Raw genomic sequence first — 15,241 nt, 5'->3', positions numbered from 1 at the left:
TGATAAGCGCTTCTAAGCATTTTGAAGCCCAATTCCTCTCAGAGTACAGTGTTTGTCAGAGGGATGTAAAGAGAGTATCGCCTATAGATTTTATGGTTTTCATTGTGGGAAATATTTTCAAAGGTTCTCTGTTATCGGTCGTAGGGATTCATCTCCTACCTCCCTTTTCAGATCGACAATATACTCTTATATACCATTACCTCTGCTGATAGTTTTTCAGTACTGGTTTGGCTATCTGCTATATGTGGATGGGTGTCTTTTGGTAAGTATGTTTCAGTTTGGAAAGCATGTTTAGGAAGTTATTTGTCTTACCTGGGGTATAGTCCTTTTTTTCAAATTGACTGTTTTTTCTTTTAATTTCGTGGGCAAAATTAGGTTCGCGAGGGCGCAAAATGCTGTTATTTATTGCGTCATTCTTGATGCGAGAATTTTTTTGCCGCAAAGGTACGTCTTTGATGACGCAAGTTTGTAATTTCCGGCGTCTTAGTTGAGGCCAGGTTTCCTTGCACGAGGTTACGTCTGTGATGACGCGAGTTGCGTCATTTCCGGATGTTGTTGGCGTCGAAAATTTTTCAAACTTCTTTTTGCGTTGTGCGTCATACTTAGCGCCAAAAAATGTAGTTTATTTTTTCACCCCACTTCCTATATTCCTCTTACTTTCTATATGTTCAGAGGGCTATGCTGTTTGCATTTTTCCCCATTCCTGAAACTACCATATAAGGAAATTGTACATTTTGCTTTAATGTTGTTTTTTCTTTTACATTTTGCAAGATGTCTCAATCTGATCCTGTTTCAGAAGCAACTGTTGGAACCCTGCTGCATGATCACAGTTCTACCAAAGCTAAGTGTATTTGTTGTAAGTTAGCTGAGATTATATCTCTAGCTGTAGTATGTAACCATTGTCATGATAAGCTTTTGCACACAGAAAACGTTTCCATCAGTACTAGTACAGTTTATGTTGTCCTTCAACATCTAATGTACATGATATCCCTGTTGATATGAAAAAATATATTGCTGATGCGATACAGAAGGCTTTGTCTGCTATTCTGCCTTCTAATAAACGTAAAAGGTCTTTTAAAACTTGTCATAAAATTGATTAAATTTCTAATGACCGACTACATACTGAATCTCTGACTCAGAGAATCCTACCTCAGACATTGACACTGACAAATCTACTTATCTTTTCAAGATTGAGTATATTCTTTGGATATTGAGGAGTCTAGTCCTCTTGATATCAAAACTAGTAAATGTTTAAATTCTGCTTATAAACCTCCTGTGGTTACTACTGAGGTTTTTCCAGTTCCTAATGCTATTTCTGATGTGATTGCTAAGGAATTGATTAAGCCTGATAATTCTTTCATTCCTTCTTCTAGGTTTAAAAGGTTGTACCCTTAGCTAGCGGCTAGATTAGAGTTTTGGGAAAAAGTCCCCAAAGTTGATGGGGCTATTTCTACTCTTGCCAAACGTACTACTATTCCTATGGAAGACAGTACTTCTTTTAAAGATCCTTTAGATAGGAAACTTGAATCTTATTAAAGGAAAGCTTATTTATATTCTGGCTATATTCTCAGGCCTGCCACTTCTATGCTGATGTTGCGGCTGCATCAACCTTTTGGTTGGATAGCTTAATGCAACAGGAAACAGATTCTGATTTGTCTAGCATTGTTCGTTTGCTTCAACATGCTAATCATTTTATCTGTGATGCTATTTTGTATATAATCATAATTAATGTTAAATCTATGTCTTTAGCTATTTTAGCTAGAAGAGCTTTATGGCTTAAATCTTGGAATGCTTACATGGTATCTAAGTCTATAGGGAGTGCAGAATTATTAGGCAAGTTGTATTTTTGAGGATTAATTTTATTATTGAACAACAACCATGTTCTCATTGAACCCAAAAAACTCATTAATATCAAAGCTGAATAGTTTTTGAAGTAGTTTTTAGTTTGTTTTTAGTTATAGCTATTTTAGGGGGATATCTGTGTATGCAGGTGACTATTACTGTGCATAATTATTAGGCAACTTAACAAAAAACAAATATATACCCATTTCAATTATTTATTTTTACCAGTGAAATCAATATAACATCTCAACATTCACAAATATACATTTCTGACATTAAAAAACAAAACAAAAACAAATCAGTGACCAATATAGCCACCTTTCTTTGCAAGGACACTCAAAAGCCTGCCATCCATGGATACTGTCAGTGTTTTGATCTGTTCACCATCAACATTGCGTGCAGCAGCAACCACAGCCTCCCAGACACTGTTCAGAGAGGTGTACTGTTTTCCCTCCTTGTAAATCTCACATTTGATGATGGACCACAGGTTCTCAATCGGGTTCAGATCAGGTGAACAAGGAGGCCATGTCATTAGATTTTTTTCTTTTATACTCTTTCTTGCCAGCCACGCTGTGGAGTACTTGGACGCGTGTGATGGAGCATTGTCCTGCATGAAAATCATGTTTTTCTTGAAGGATGCAGACTTCTTCCTGTACCACTGCTTGAAGAAGGTGTCTTCCAGAAACTGGCAGTAGGACTGGGAGTTGAGCTTGACTCCATCCTCAACCCGAAAAGGCCCCACAAGCTCATCTTTGATGATACCAGCCCAAACCAGTACTCCACCTCCACCTTGCTGGCGTCTGAGTCGGACTGGAGCTCTCTGCCCTTTACCAATCCAGCCACGGGCCCATCCATCTGGCCCATCAAGACTCACTCTCATTTCATCAGTCCATAAAACCTTAGAAAAATCAGTCTTGAGATATTTCTTGGCCCAGTCTTGACGTTTCAGCTTGTGTGTCTTGTTCAGTGGTGGTCGTCTTTCAGCCTTTCTTACCTTGGCCATGTCTCTGAGTATTGCACACCTTGTGCTTTTGGGCACTCCAGTGATGTTGCAGCTCTGAAATATGGCCAAACTGGTGGCAAGTGGCATCTTGGCAGCTGCATGCTTGACTTTTCTCAGTTCATGGGCAGTTATTTTGCGCCTTGGTTTTTCCACACGCTTCTTGCGACCCTGTTGACTATTTTGAATGAAACGCTTGATTGTTCGATGATCACGCTTCAGAAGCTTTGCAATTTTAAGAGTGCTGCATCCCTCTGCAAGATATCTCACTATTTTTGACTTTTCTGAGCCTGTCAAGTCTTTTGACCCATTTTGCCAAAGGAAAGGAAGTTGCCTAATAATTATGCACACCTGATATAGGGTGTTGATGTCATTAGACCACACCCCTTCTCATTACAGAGATGCACATCACCTAATATGCTTAATTGGTAGTAGGCTTTCAAGCCTATACAGCTTGGAGTAAGACAACATGCATAAAGAGGATGATGTGGTCAAAATACTCATTTGCCTAATAATTCTGCACTCCCTGTAGATTACTATCTCTTTCCAAGGTAACAATTTATTTGGTTCTCAGTTGGATTCAATTATTTCAACTATCACTGGGGGGAAGGTTTTTTTTTCCTCAGGATAAAAGATCTAAGTGTAAATTTAAAGCTTCTAATCATTTTCGTTCTTTTCGACAGAATAAGTAACAGAAAACCAATCCTTCCCCTAAAGACTCTGCTTCCAATTGGAAACCTTCTTCAAGTTGGAATAAATCCAAGCCTTTTAAGAAACCAAAGCCAGCCCCCAAGTCTGCATGAAGGTGCGGCCCTCGATCCAGTTCAGCTGGTGGGTGGCAGATTAAAATTATTCAAAAACATTTGGGCAGATTCTGTTCAAAATCAGTGGATTCAGAGTATTGTCTCTCAAGGGTATCAAATAGGATTCAGAGTAAGACCTCCTGTGAGAAGATTGTTTCTCTCTCACGTTCCAGCAAATCCGGTGAAGGCTCAGACTTTTCTGAAGTGTGTTTCAGATCTAGAGCTTTCAGGGGTAATAATACCAGTTCCGTTTCAGGAACAGGGTCTGGGGTTTTAAACAAATCTATTCATTGTCCCAAAGAAAGAAAATTCATTCAGGCCAGTTCTGGATCTGAAGTTTTTGAATCATTTTGTAAGAGTCCCAACTTTTAGGATGGTGACTATGAGGACTATTTTGCCTTTTGTTCAGCAAGGTCATTATATGTCCATGATAGACTTACAGGATGCATATCTTCACATTCCGATTCATCTAGACCACCATCAGTTTCTGAGATTCTCTTTTCTAGACAAGCATTACCAATGTCGCTCTTCCATTTGGCCTAGCAACAGCTCCAAGGATCTTTTTGAAGGTTCTCGGTGACAGACATGGTTGGAGGATCAATTTACCAAAGAGTTTCTTGATTCCTCAGACAAGGGTCACCTTTTTAGGTTTCCAGATAGATTCAGTGGCCATGACTCTGTCTTTAACAGACAAGAGACGAATGAAATTGGTTTCAGCTTGTCGAAACCTTCAGTCTCAATCATTCCCTTCAGTGGCTATGTGCATGGAAGTTTTAGGTCTCATGACTGCAGCATCGGACGCAATCCCCTTTGCTAATTTTCATATGAGACCTCTAAAGCTTTGTATGCTGAATCAATGGTGCAGGGATTATACTCGGATATCACAATTGATATACTTAAATCCCAACATTCAACTCTCTCTGACTTGGTGGTTAGACCACCATCGTATAGTTCAATGGGCTTCTTTTGTTCATCCTACCTGGACTGTGATCACAACAGATGCAAGTCTTTCAGGTTGGGGAGCTATCTGGGGATCTCTGACAGCACAAGGGGTTTGAAAACCTCAAGAGGCGGGTTACCAATCAATATTTTAGAACTCCGTGCTATTTTCAGGGCTCTTCAGGTTTGGCCTCTGTTAAAGAGAGAACCATTCATTTGTTTTCAAACGGACAATATCACAACTGTGGCATATGTCAATCATCAGGGTGGGACTCGCAGTCCCCTAGCTATGAAAGAAGTATCTTGGATACTTTCTTGGGCGGAATCCAGCTCTTGTCTAATTTCTGGGGTGCATATCCCAGGTGTAGACAATTGGGAAGCGGATTATCTCAGCCGTCAGATCTTACATCCGGGGGAGTAGTCTCTCCATCCAGATGTATTTTGTCAGATTGTACAGATGTGGGGTCTTCCAGAAATAGATCCGATGGCTTCTCATCTAAACAAGAAACTTCCCAGGTACCTATCCAGGTCCAGGGATCCTCAGGTGGAGATGGTGGATGCTTTAGCAGTTCCTTGGTTTACCAACCTGCTTATATCTTTCCGCCTCTAGTACTTCTTCCAAGAGTGATCTCCAAGATCATTATGGAACAATCGTATGTGTTTCTGATAGCACCAGCGTGGCCTCACAGGTTTTGGTATGCAGATCTTGTCTGGATGTCCAGTTGCCAGTCTTGACCACTTCCTTTAAGACCAGACCTTCTGTCTCAAGGGCCGTTTTTCCATCAGGATCTCAAATCGTTAAATTTTAAGGTATGGAAATTGAACGCGTAGTGCTTAGTCATAGAGGTTTCTCTGACTCAGTGATTAATACTATGCTACAGGCTCGTAATTCTGTTTCAAGGAAGATTTGTTATCGAGTTTGGAAGACCTATATTTCATGGTGTTCTCATAAATTCTCCTGGCATTCTTTTAGAAATTCCTAGAATTTTACAGTTTCTTCAGGATGGTTTGGATAAAGGTTTGTCTGCAAGTACTTTGAAGGGACAAATCTCTGCTCTTTCTGTTTTATTTCATAGAAAGATTGCTAAGCTTCCTGATATTCACTGTTTTGTTCAGGCTTTGGTTCGTATCAAGCCTGTTATTAAATCAATCTCTCCTCCTTGGAGTCTTAATTTGGTTTTGAAGGCTTTACAGGCTCCTCCTTTTGAGCCTATGCATTCTTTGGATATTAAACTACTTTCTTGGAAAGTGTTGTTTCTTTTGGCTATCTCTTCAGCTAGAAGACTTTCTGAATTGTCTGCTCTCTCTTGTGAGTCTCCTTTTCTGATTTTTCATCAGGATAAGGCTCTTCTGTGAACTTCGTTTAAATTTCTTCCTAAGGTTGTGAATTCTAACAACATTAGTAGGGAAATTGTTGTTCCTTCCTTGTGTCCTAATCTCAAGAATACTCTTGAAAGATCTTTACATTCTTTGGATGTTGTAAGAGCTTTGAAATATTATGTTGAAGCTACTAAAGATTTCAGGAAGACTTCTAGTCTATTTGTTGTCTTCTCTGGTTCTAGAAAAGGTCAGAAAGCTTCTGACATTTCTTCGGCATCTTGGTTAAAGCTTTTGATTGATAAAGCTTATTTGGAGGCGGGACAGTCCCCACCTTAGAGGATCACAGCTCATTCCAGTGGCGTCACTAGGCTTGGTGTCACCCAGTGCGGTAACTCATGGTGCCACCCCCCCCCCCCCACACACACACAATTTTTGTTTTACCAACACTATTCGTAAATCTTATCTCCCATCTCCTATATAACACTGGATTTTATAGTCTGACCCCCCCCCCTCTTCCAGTATATAGGGGCAGAGGGGGAGACAGACTACTGAAAGGGGGTTAGCACCGCTTCTTTGAGTATTTCAGATGGGAATGTAAAGATATATATATATATATATATATATATATATATATATATACACACTGCTCCAATAAAATAACACATCCTAGATCTGAATGAATTAAATATTTTAATGAAATACATAGTTGAATGTGCTGACAACAAAATCACATAAAAATTATAATGTTGGGGGAGTAATGTATTTTTATTTTCAGGTAAAATAGCTGATTACTTTGGGGCAATGCCCCGCAAAAAGCCCTTTAAAGGGCTGGTAAAAGAGCTGATTACTTTTGTAATTTAGAATAGGGTAGGGCATTTTTTTATTTTGGGGGGATTTTTTATTTTATCAGGCGGTTAGATTAGGTGTAATTAGTTTAAACTTCTTGTAATTTTTTATAATTTTTTGTAATTTAGTGTGTTTTTTTGTATTATAGATTAGTTTATTTAATTATATTTTAGTTAATTGTAGGTAATGTATTTAATTAGTTTAATGATAGTGTAGTGTTAGGTGTATTTGTAACTTAGGTTAGGATTTATTTTATAGGTAATTTTGTACTTATTTTAACTAGGTAGCTATTAAATAGTTATTAACTATTTAATAGCTATTGTACCCAGTTAAAATAAATACAAAGTTGCCTGTAAAATAAATATAAATCCTAAAATAGCTACAATGTAACTATTAGTTATATTGTAGCTATATTAGGGTTTATTTTATAGGTAAGTATTTAGTTTTAAATAGGAAAAAATTATTTAATGATATTAAATTGATTTAGATTAATTTAAATGATATTTAAGTTAGGGGGGTGTTAGGGTTAGACTTAGGTTTAGGGTTAATAAATTTATTATAGTAGCGGCGACGTTGCGGGCGGGAGATTAGGGGTTAATATTTGTAGGTAGGTGGCGGCGATGTTAGGGAGGGCAGATTAGGGGTTAATACTATTTATTATGGTGTTTGCGAGGCTGGAGTGCGGCGGTTTAGGTGTTAATACATTTATTATAGTGGCGGCGAGGTCTGGTCAGCAGATTAGGGGTTAATAAGTGTAGTTAGGTAGCGGCGACGTTGGGGGGGGCAGATTAGGGGGTAATAAATATAATATAGGTGTTGGCGATGTTAGGGGCAGCAGATTAGGGGTTCATAGCTATAATGTAGGTGGCGGCGGTGTCCGGACGGCAGATTAGGGGTTAAAAATTTTTATTAGAGGGTTGGCGATGTGGGGGGGCCTCGGTTTAGGGGTACATAGGTAGTTTATGTGTGTTAGTGTACTTTATAGCACAGTAGTTAGGAGCTTTATATTCCGGCGTTAGCCTATAAAGCTCTTAACTACTGACTTTTTTTGGCGGTAGGAGTCTTGTCGGTAGAGGGTATACTGCTCACTTCTTCCAAGACTCCAAATACCAGCTTTGGCAAATCCCATAGAAAAGATAGGATACGCAATTGGCGTAAGGGGATCTGCGGTAGCCTGGAGTCGCGGAAAGGAAGTGAGCGGTAGACCCTTTCCTGCCTGACTCTAAATACCAGCGGGCGGTAAAAAGCAGCGTTAGGACCCCTTAACGCTGCTTTTGACAGCTAACGCCAAACTCTAAATCTAGGCGTATGTTTTTTAAACAATACAAAATCTGGAGTAGACTGTTCTTTTAAAACAAATTTGCTGGCCTCTGGGCTGCCACTGTACTAAGTAATTTGGCTCCAACTGTAGGGCCTTATCAATTGTTTTCCTTATAAATCTTCCATTTTTGATATGCACGCAAGAGAACTTTTTAGAGGATTAGTGCCAGTTTGTGCATACACTTTTAAAAAGGTCTGCACACTTTTAATTCCAGCTGAAGCAGTGAAGCGAGAATACTGACATGAAAGAAAGAAGAAACAAAATCAAGGAATGCACAAAATAAAATAAGAGCTATTCCAATTTACATCTGTTTGCAATACGTGGAAAAAATATTTTTATATACAATTTATATACATACACTTTTTTTTTATATATATACACAATATTTTTCATACAAAATGTTTTTTTAAAATATATCATGTAGTTATGTTTGGTTCAGAGTAAATCTGATGATAGTGCATGTTTTTAGATATAAAATAACTGTAGATTAGAAAAATAAATAGGTAAAATACAGCCTGTGTCACTTTTTAAAGGGAGAGGAAACTCATTTTTTTACTATTTTTAAAAGTTCTTTATATGGTTTAAATATTTGTAATTTGCACCTTTTTAATATTTGCAATCCTTTCCTTGCAATGTCGCTTCAATTTTTATTTTTTTTGCAATACCCAGAAATATGCACGTTATGGGCGTTAACAACTATGAGTGATCGAAAAGGGGTTTATCGTCGCTGTTTGTGCACATTTGATTGTAGCACTTACATTAGAAGTTGAAAGTAAACGTGATCGTTTGAGCACAATTGAAGTTAATGAGAGCCTGGATACCACGACTTTCAGCTTGTAATGCGAACGCCGACCAATGCAAGCATAAAGCTTACTTCTAACAGAGTTAGAGCACTAGCAGGAGGGTTAAATACTGCTCAACTTGTAATCTGGCCCTATGTGGGGCATAAAACAATGTTCTACCAAAGTAGAAACACCATGGGGGGCCTGAAACAATGTTCTACCTAAGTAGAAACACCATGGGGGGGCACATGCGCATAAAAAGACTTTATAGACTAATGCATGTGCATATTCTGCACCCCCCTTGCCTCTCTCCTGTAGCACGTCATTAACCAAGGTGCAGGGCTGCAATGTTAACCGTGACATCATCGATGGTGGGACTAATGCACCGGCGAGCGGAAGGAGCGGCAGCAGAAGGTAAGTATCCAAAATACCCCTAGACTAAAGAGCAACGGGAAGCGTCATTCTAAAATGGATTACAACCCCTAGACTAACGTGCAACATGCGATACATAGGAATGGATTACAACCCGTAGACTAACATGCAACATGTAATACATAGGAGTAAGAAATATGGGTGCTTAGGTTTTCATGTAATACTGCACATGCAATTCCTTTAAATTACATGCGTTGTTTTGCTGAAGATCCATTTATGAATATTAAAATTGCATTGGCGCCACCACTTCCCTATTGGATGGGGCACATTAAATTATTTTACATAAACTCTGCCTCCTTTTATGGGCAGTCGTTGCTGCTCATTTTATGAGATTTTAAAAGTTATTTATACAATATTTACAAGCTTTGTTTACTGGCAAAAGTAAGTTTATTTTATTATATATATATGTAATTTATTATAATAATGTCTTTTGTTTCAGTTCTATTAGGCTAAGATTTCTAACCCTTTAAATAGTAAAAAAAAAATTGCATTAAAAATTAAACAATGTCTCTTTTTGAATAATGTGTAAATAAGCACATAGGAATATATTACGAGCAGAGCACTAACAGTTACGCGAAAGTGAAAAGGGGTTTATCGCGGGTGTTTCGCTCATATTACAAGTTGAAAGTAAGCGGGATGGTTTGATCGCAACTGAAGTTAACGCTCATAGGGTTAGCGTGAACTTAAAGCTCTGGTTAACTGTTTCGCAAAAACAAAACACATCAAAAATACATTACAAAGTATAGTTACACTCATAACAACACCATCTAATAAAAATTATTAAAAAAATATTACACAAAAAGTTATAAGGGCTGAAAGATATGAGGTCTCAGTTGTTAGAAGAAAAAAGTCCGGCAAAGGGCTTTAACATAGAGATACATACATATACATGTCTAAATATGGATATATATGTATACATACAGTTGTATGCAAAAGTTTAGGCACCCCTGACAATTTCCATGATTTTCATTTATAAATAATTGGGTGTTTGGATCAGCAATTTCATTTTGATCTATCAAATAACTGAAGGACACAGTAATATTTCAGTAGTGAAATGAGGTTTATTAGATTAACAGAAAATGTGCAATATGCATCAAAACCAAATTAGACAGGTGCATAAATTTGGGCACCCCAACAGAAATATTGCATTAATATTTAGTAGAGTCTCCTTTATCAGAAATAATAGCCTCTAGACACTTCCTATAGCCTGTAATGAGTGTCTGGATTCTGGATGAAGGTATTTTGGACCATTCCTCCTTGCAAAACATCTCCAGTTCAGTTAGGTTTGATGGTTGCCGAGCATGGACAGCCCGCTTCAAATCACCCCACAGATTTTCAATGGTATTCAGGTCTGGGCACTGGGATGGCCATTCCAGAACATTGTACTTGTTCCTTTGCATAAATGTAAGAGTAGATTTTGAGCAGTGTTTTGGGTCGTTTGCTTGTTGAAATATCCAGTCCCGGCGTAACTTTAACTTTGTGACTGATTCCTCAACATAATTCTCAAGTATCTGCGGATATTGAGTGGAATCCATGCGACCCTCAACTTTAACAAGATTCCCAGTATCGGCACTGGCCACACAGCCCCACAGCATGATGGAACATCCACCAAATATTACTGTGGGTAGCAAGTGTTTGTCTTGGAACGCTGTGTTCTTTTGCCGCCATGCATAACGCTCCTTGTTATGACCAAATAACTCAATCTTTGTTTCATCAGTCCACAGCACCTTCTTCCAAAATGAAGCTGGCTTGTCCAAATGTGCGTTTGCATACCTCAAGCAACTCTGTTTGTGGCGTGTGTGCAGAAAAGGCTTCTTCTGCATCACTCTCCAATACAGCTTCTCCTTGTACAAAGTGCGCTGAATTGTTGAACGATGCACAGTGACACCATCTGCAGCAAGATGATGTTGTAGGTCTTTGGAGGTGGCCTGTGGGTTGTTTTTGACCATTCTCAACATCCTTTGCCTTTGCCTCTCCGATATGTTACTTGGCCTGCCACTTCTGGCCTTAACAAGAACTGTGCCTTTGGTCTTCCATTTCCTCACTATGTTCCTCAGGTCATTTGAGAGTTGTTATGGGGCCCCCATGTTGCCACTCTTCAGAGCAGAGTCAAAGAGAACAACAACTTGCAATTGGCCACCTTAAATAACTTTTCTCATGATTGGATGCACCTGTCTATGAAGTTCAAGGCTCAATGGACTCACCAAACCAATTGTGTGTTCCAATTAATCAGTGCTAGGTAGTTACAGGTATTCAAATCAACAAATTTACAAAGGTGCCCAAATTTATGCACCTGTCTAATTTCTTTTTGATGCATATTGCACATTTTCTGTTAATCCAATAAACCTCATTTCACTACTGAAATATTACTGGGTCCTTCAGTTATTTGATAGATCAAAATGGAATTGCTGATCCAAACACCCAATTATTTATAAATGAAAATCATGGAAATTGTCAGGGGTGCCTAAACTTTTGAATACAACTGTATACAGTATATATATATATATATATATATATATATATATATATATATATATATATATATATATATATATATATATGTGTGTGTGTACATACGTATTTAAGTATTTATATGTGTATATATGTATATAAAGACACTTGAGAATATGCAATCGGGTTTGCGCATGAGTGGGTGTTACACTTTCTTTGCTCTATTGACTTCTTTGGGGGAATGTTTTGTGTGTACGGTATTTTAAGTTCGGCTTTTTACATGTGTTGGGTTAGCGCGCAAGCGAAAACAATTTACTTTTAACACGAGCAATACCCGATGTGCACAAAAAGCTTACTTCTAGTGGAGTTAACACTCAAGCGGGAGCGTTGAATATTGCTCCACTTGTAATCTGGCCCATAATGTGTAAAAAGTTAAATCCTACCCACCTACAAACTCCGGTGTACCAAAAATATTCTTGAACTCCACTCCATCTTCTATTTTGTGCGCCAGACCAAAATCAATCAGCTTTATATGGGGCACAGGAATGGTTTTATCCAACAACATAATGTTCTCTGGCTGTGAAAATGAATATATAGTTAAAAAAAGAACAACAACTATACAAAAAGCACAGATAAATCTGATTTTAGAAACATGAGCTGTGCTATTTTGCTACAAAAAATATAAAGATTTGCATCTGTGATGCAATACATCACTTTTGATCTCCCCCCCCCTTTCCAAAATATATGACTTGCTTTAATATATATATATATAAACATGTAGAGATAGGTGCACTCCCACTAACAAGCTTCATATGCCAGGGTGCTAAGAGTAGTAGATAGAGATGAAGGAAGAAGCACTCTCTGGTCTTATCAAGTGTACAACACACTTTTATTTACAGTGACGTTTCGGGGTGTTCACCCCTTCATCAGAACACCCCGAAATTTCACTGTAAATAAACTTGTGTTGTACAATTGATAAGACCAGAGAGTGCTTTGTCCTTCAGCTATATATATATATTAATTATATAATATATATATTAATTATATAATAGGAAGTATGAAGGAGGTCCTTAGAAGACAGTGAGAAAGTCTAGAACATTTAGATAGATTTTAATGACGCTGTAATGCAATGTTTGCTAGCAGTATTAATACATTTATTGCAGGCCTTAGGATACTGAGAAGTCATTTGATCAGACTTCAATTATGTAAAAAAAAAGAAAAAAGCAGCATTCATCTCTGATCCATTATAACAATTAAAACTGATAATAATATATCATACTGCTGTTTCACTACATTACCACTCTACTCCATCTGACAATTTAGTAAATTTATTCAGCCTACATATTAAAAAAAGTCAATAACACAAGTAAAATGTAGCTGGAATATAACAGTGTTGTTTGGACAGCCTATTCATTATAACTATCAAATGACAAAATCTGATTGGTTCATGCCAGTTAGCTTACAATTTACATGTGTATGTGTGATGCTGGGGGCACAGTTGGAGTCCTTTGTTGTATACCAATGTTTTGCATGTAGATCAAATTATTTTACAATTTTTTTTTTTTTTAAAAGACTGTAAATATGTGTATACTTGTAGGTAGAGTGTGAATGTGTGAACTCTGTGACTATATAAAGTGACAGCATTTGATGGCTAGGGCACAGAATAAGGGTGCAGGCATCACAACTTGTATCTCCTGTGACCTTCTATTTATTTACCCGATGTGTGTGGTGCTGACCCTGATGTGCAGGATTCACAAGCATTTGCTCTGTAACCTCCTCTTTATGCTGCCCACCTGTTTCCCTGACCCCCATGCCCCTCTCTGCCAACCCTGGCTTTAGCCCTTGAAATGGCTGTGTTGTACCTTATATCAAGATTCACAAGCACATGCATTTCCTACCAGGGACAGCTTTATAATACTGACATCATTTAATAACATTTGTAAAAAGACTTTTTAATGCAATAACATAATTCTCTAATACTATAGATTTTTTTTTAAATTATGCTAACATCCCATTGCAACTATGAGTTTAACTCACTGTAAAGCGGCTACACTGCACAAGTGCCAAATGCATTGTGATTCCTGAACAGTGCACTGGTGCACAAGCTTAAATGGAGATAAATAAGGCAACTGTTTAAAACTGCTGCTCAACCATGGAATATTACTGTGCAGTTGTTAAAAAAATAATAATTTAAAAGATGGTGAGATTTTCATGGTACCTATCATTTGTGCCTTTGGATACCTGGATCTGGCACAATACACTAGTAAGTTTGTGATTCAAGTGAGAAGTAGATTTAAATACGCAAGACCCCCACTTGGCAACTAGCTGATCAAAAATATCCTGATGGAGAGACCACTCTCCTGGGTGAACAGACTGACGGCTGAGATAATCTTTACTCCTGGAATGTGAATAGCTGACAATGACATGACAAAATGATTGTGTTCTGCCCAGATTAGAAATACTTCCTGCATAGCCAGAAGGCTGCAAGCCCCTCCTTGATGGTTTATGTCTGAATGAAAACCGATTAATTTTTCCTTTTTTAGAAAAGTCCATAACTGAAGAGATTGAAGAATCGCTCGAAGCTCCAGGATGTTTATCGGTAACCTGGCCTCTGAGGGGACCAGACTCCCAGAGAGCACAGCCAACCCAAAAGACTGGCTTATGTGGTCACTATAGCCCATGGAGGCTGAAGAAAAGATGCCCCATCGATCGAAGTAAGATGTTGCATCCACCAAGACAAAGATTGTCTTACTGACAAATGTTGCACAATCTGCTGATCCAATTGCAGATCATTCTTTGTCCACTTCTTGAGCATAGATAGTTGGAGAGGCCGCAAGTGAAAGCGGGCAAATTAAACTGCATCCGAAGCAGCTACCATCAGACACACAACCTCCATGCATTGTGCTACAGTTGGAGAAGCATAGCATTGAAGGAGGAAACATGCCTTCTGAAGTTTTGTTCTGCCAGATTCTGTAAATGAAAGGCACATTGAACCTATTCTGTAACCCTTGGAAATTATGTTTAAAACCCAATGGTCTTGAACAGAAAGAAAGCAAGCATTCTGAGAAAGACTCAGTCTGCCCCCTACCAGCAAAGAGTTTCGGGGCTGCACCTTCATGTAGATTTAGAATTGAAGTTAGATGTTCTGCTTATTTTTTGGCAAAGAAGATCCAGGTTTCTAGGCAGACTTGGAGGATTCAGTCTCCTGGGAAAAGGAAGACTTTGATCTCTTGGGGAGCAAAAGGAGCAAACACTGTTTCCTGGTCTATTCTTTCCTTTCGACTTCTTATTCTGAGTTAGAAAAGCTCCTTACCACTGGTAACAGTTTTGATAATATAATTTAAATCAGATGCAAAAAGGATCTATCCTTGGAAGTAAAGAGACATCAACCTGTTGTTGGACACCATTTCAGCAGGCCAAGACTTCAGCTATAAGGCCCTTTTTGTCAGGACTGCAAGTGACATATTCCTGACATCAATTTTGATGAAGTCCATGACTGCATCAT

General features: G+C 38.2%; 1 protein-coding gene across 4 annotated transcripts in view; it reads right to left on the bottom strand.

Annotated features, from left to right (window-relative positions):
- Window positions 1–15,241, bottom strand: part of DAPK2 (death associated protein kinase 2) — a 169,112-nt gene that overhangs the window by 71,379 nt on the left and 82,492 nt on the right. For all 4 annotated transcript variants that reach the window (XM_053717284.1, XM_053717281.1, XM_053717282.1 and 1 more), the window contains one exon: window positions 12,184–12,313. In XM_053717284.1, coding sequence (XP_053573259.1) covers window positions 12,184–12,313 — 130 coding nt within the window. The remainder of the gene's footprint in view (window positions 1–12,183; window positions 12,314–15,241) is intronic.

The sequence above is a fragment of the Bombina bombina genome, chromosome 6 (genome assembly GCF_027579735.1).
Source record: "Bombina bombina isolate aBomBom1 chromosome 6, aBomBom1.pri, whole genome shotgun sequence".
Classification (NCBI taxonomy): Eukaryota; Metazoa; Chordata; class Amphibia; order Anura; family Bombinatoridae; genus Bombina; species Bombina bombina.
Note: the sequence above shows the minus strand (reverse complement) of the source record. Positions and strands in the feature narration are given on the sequence as shown.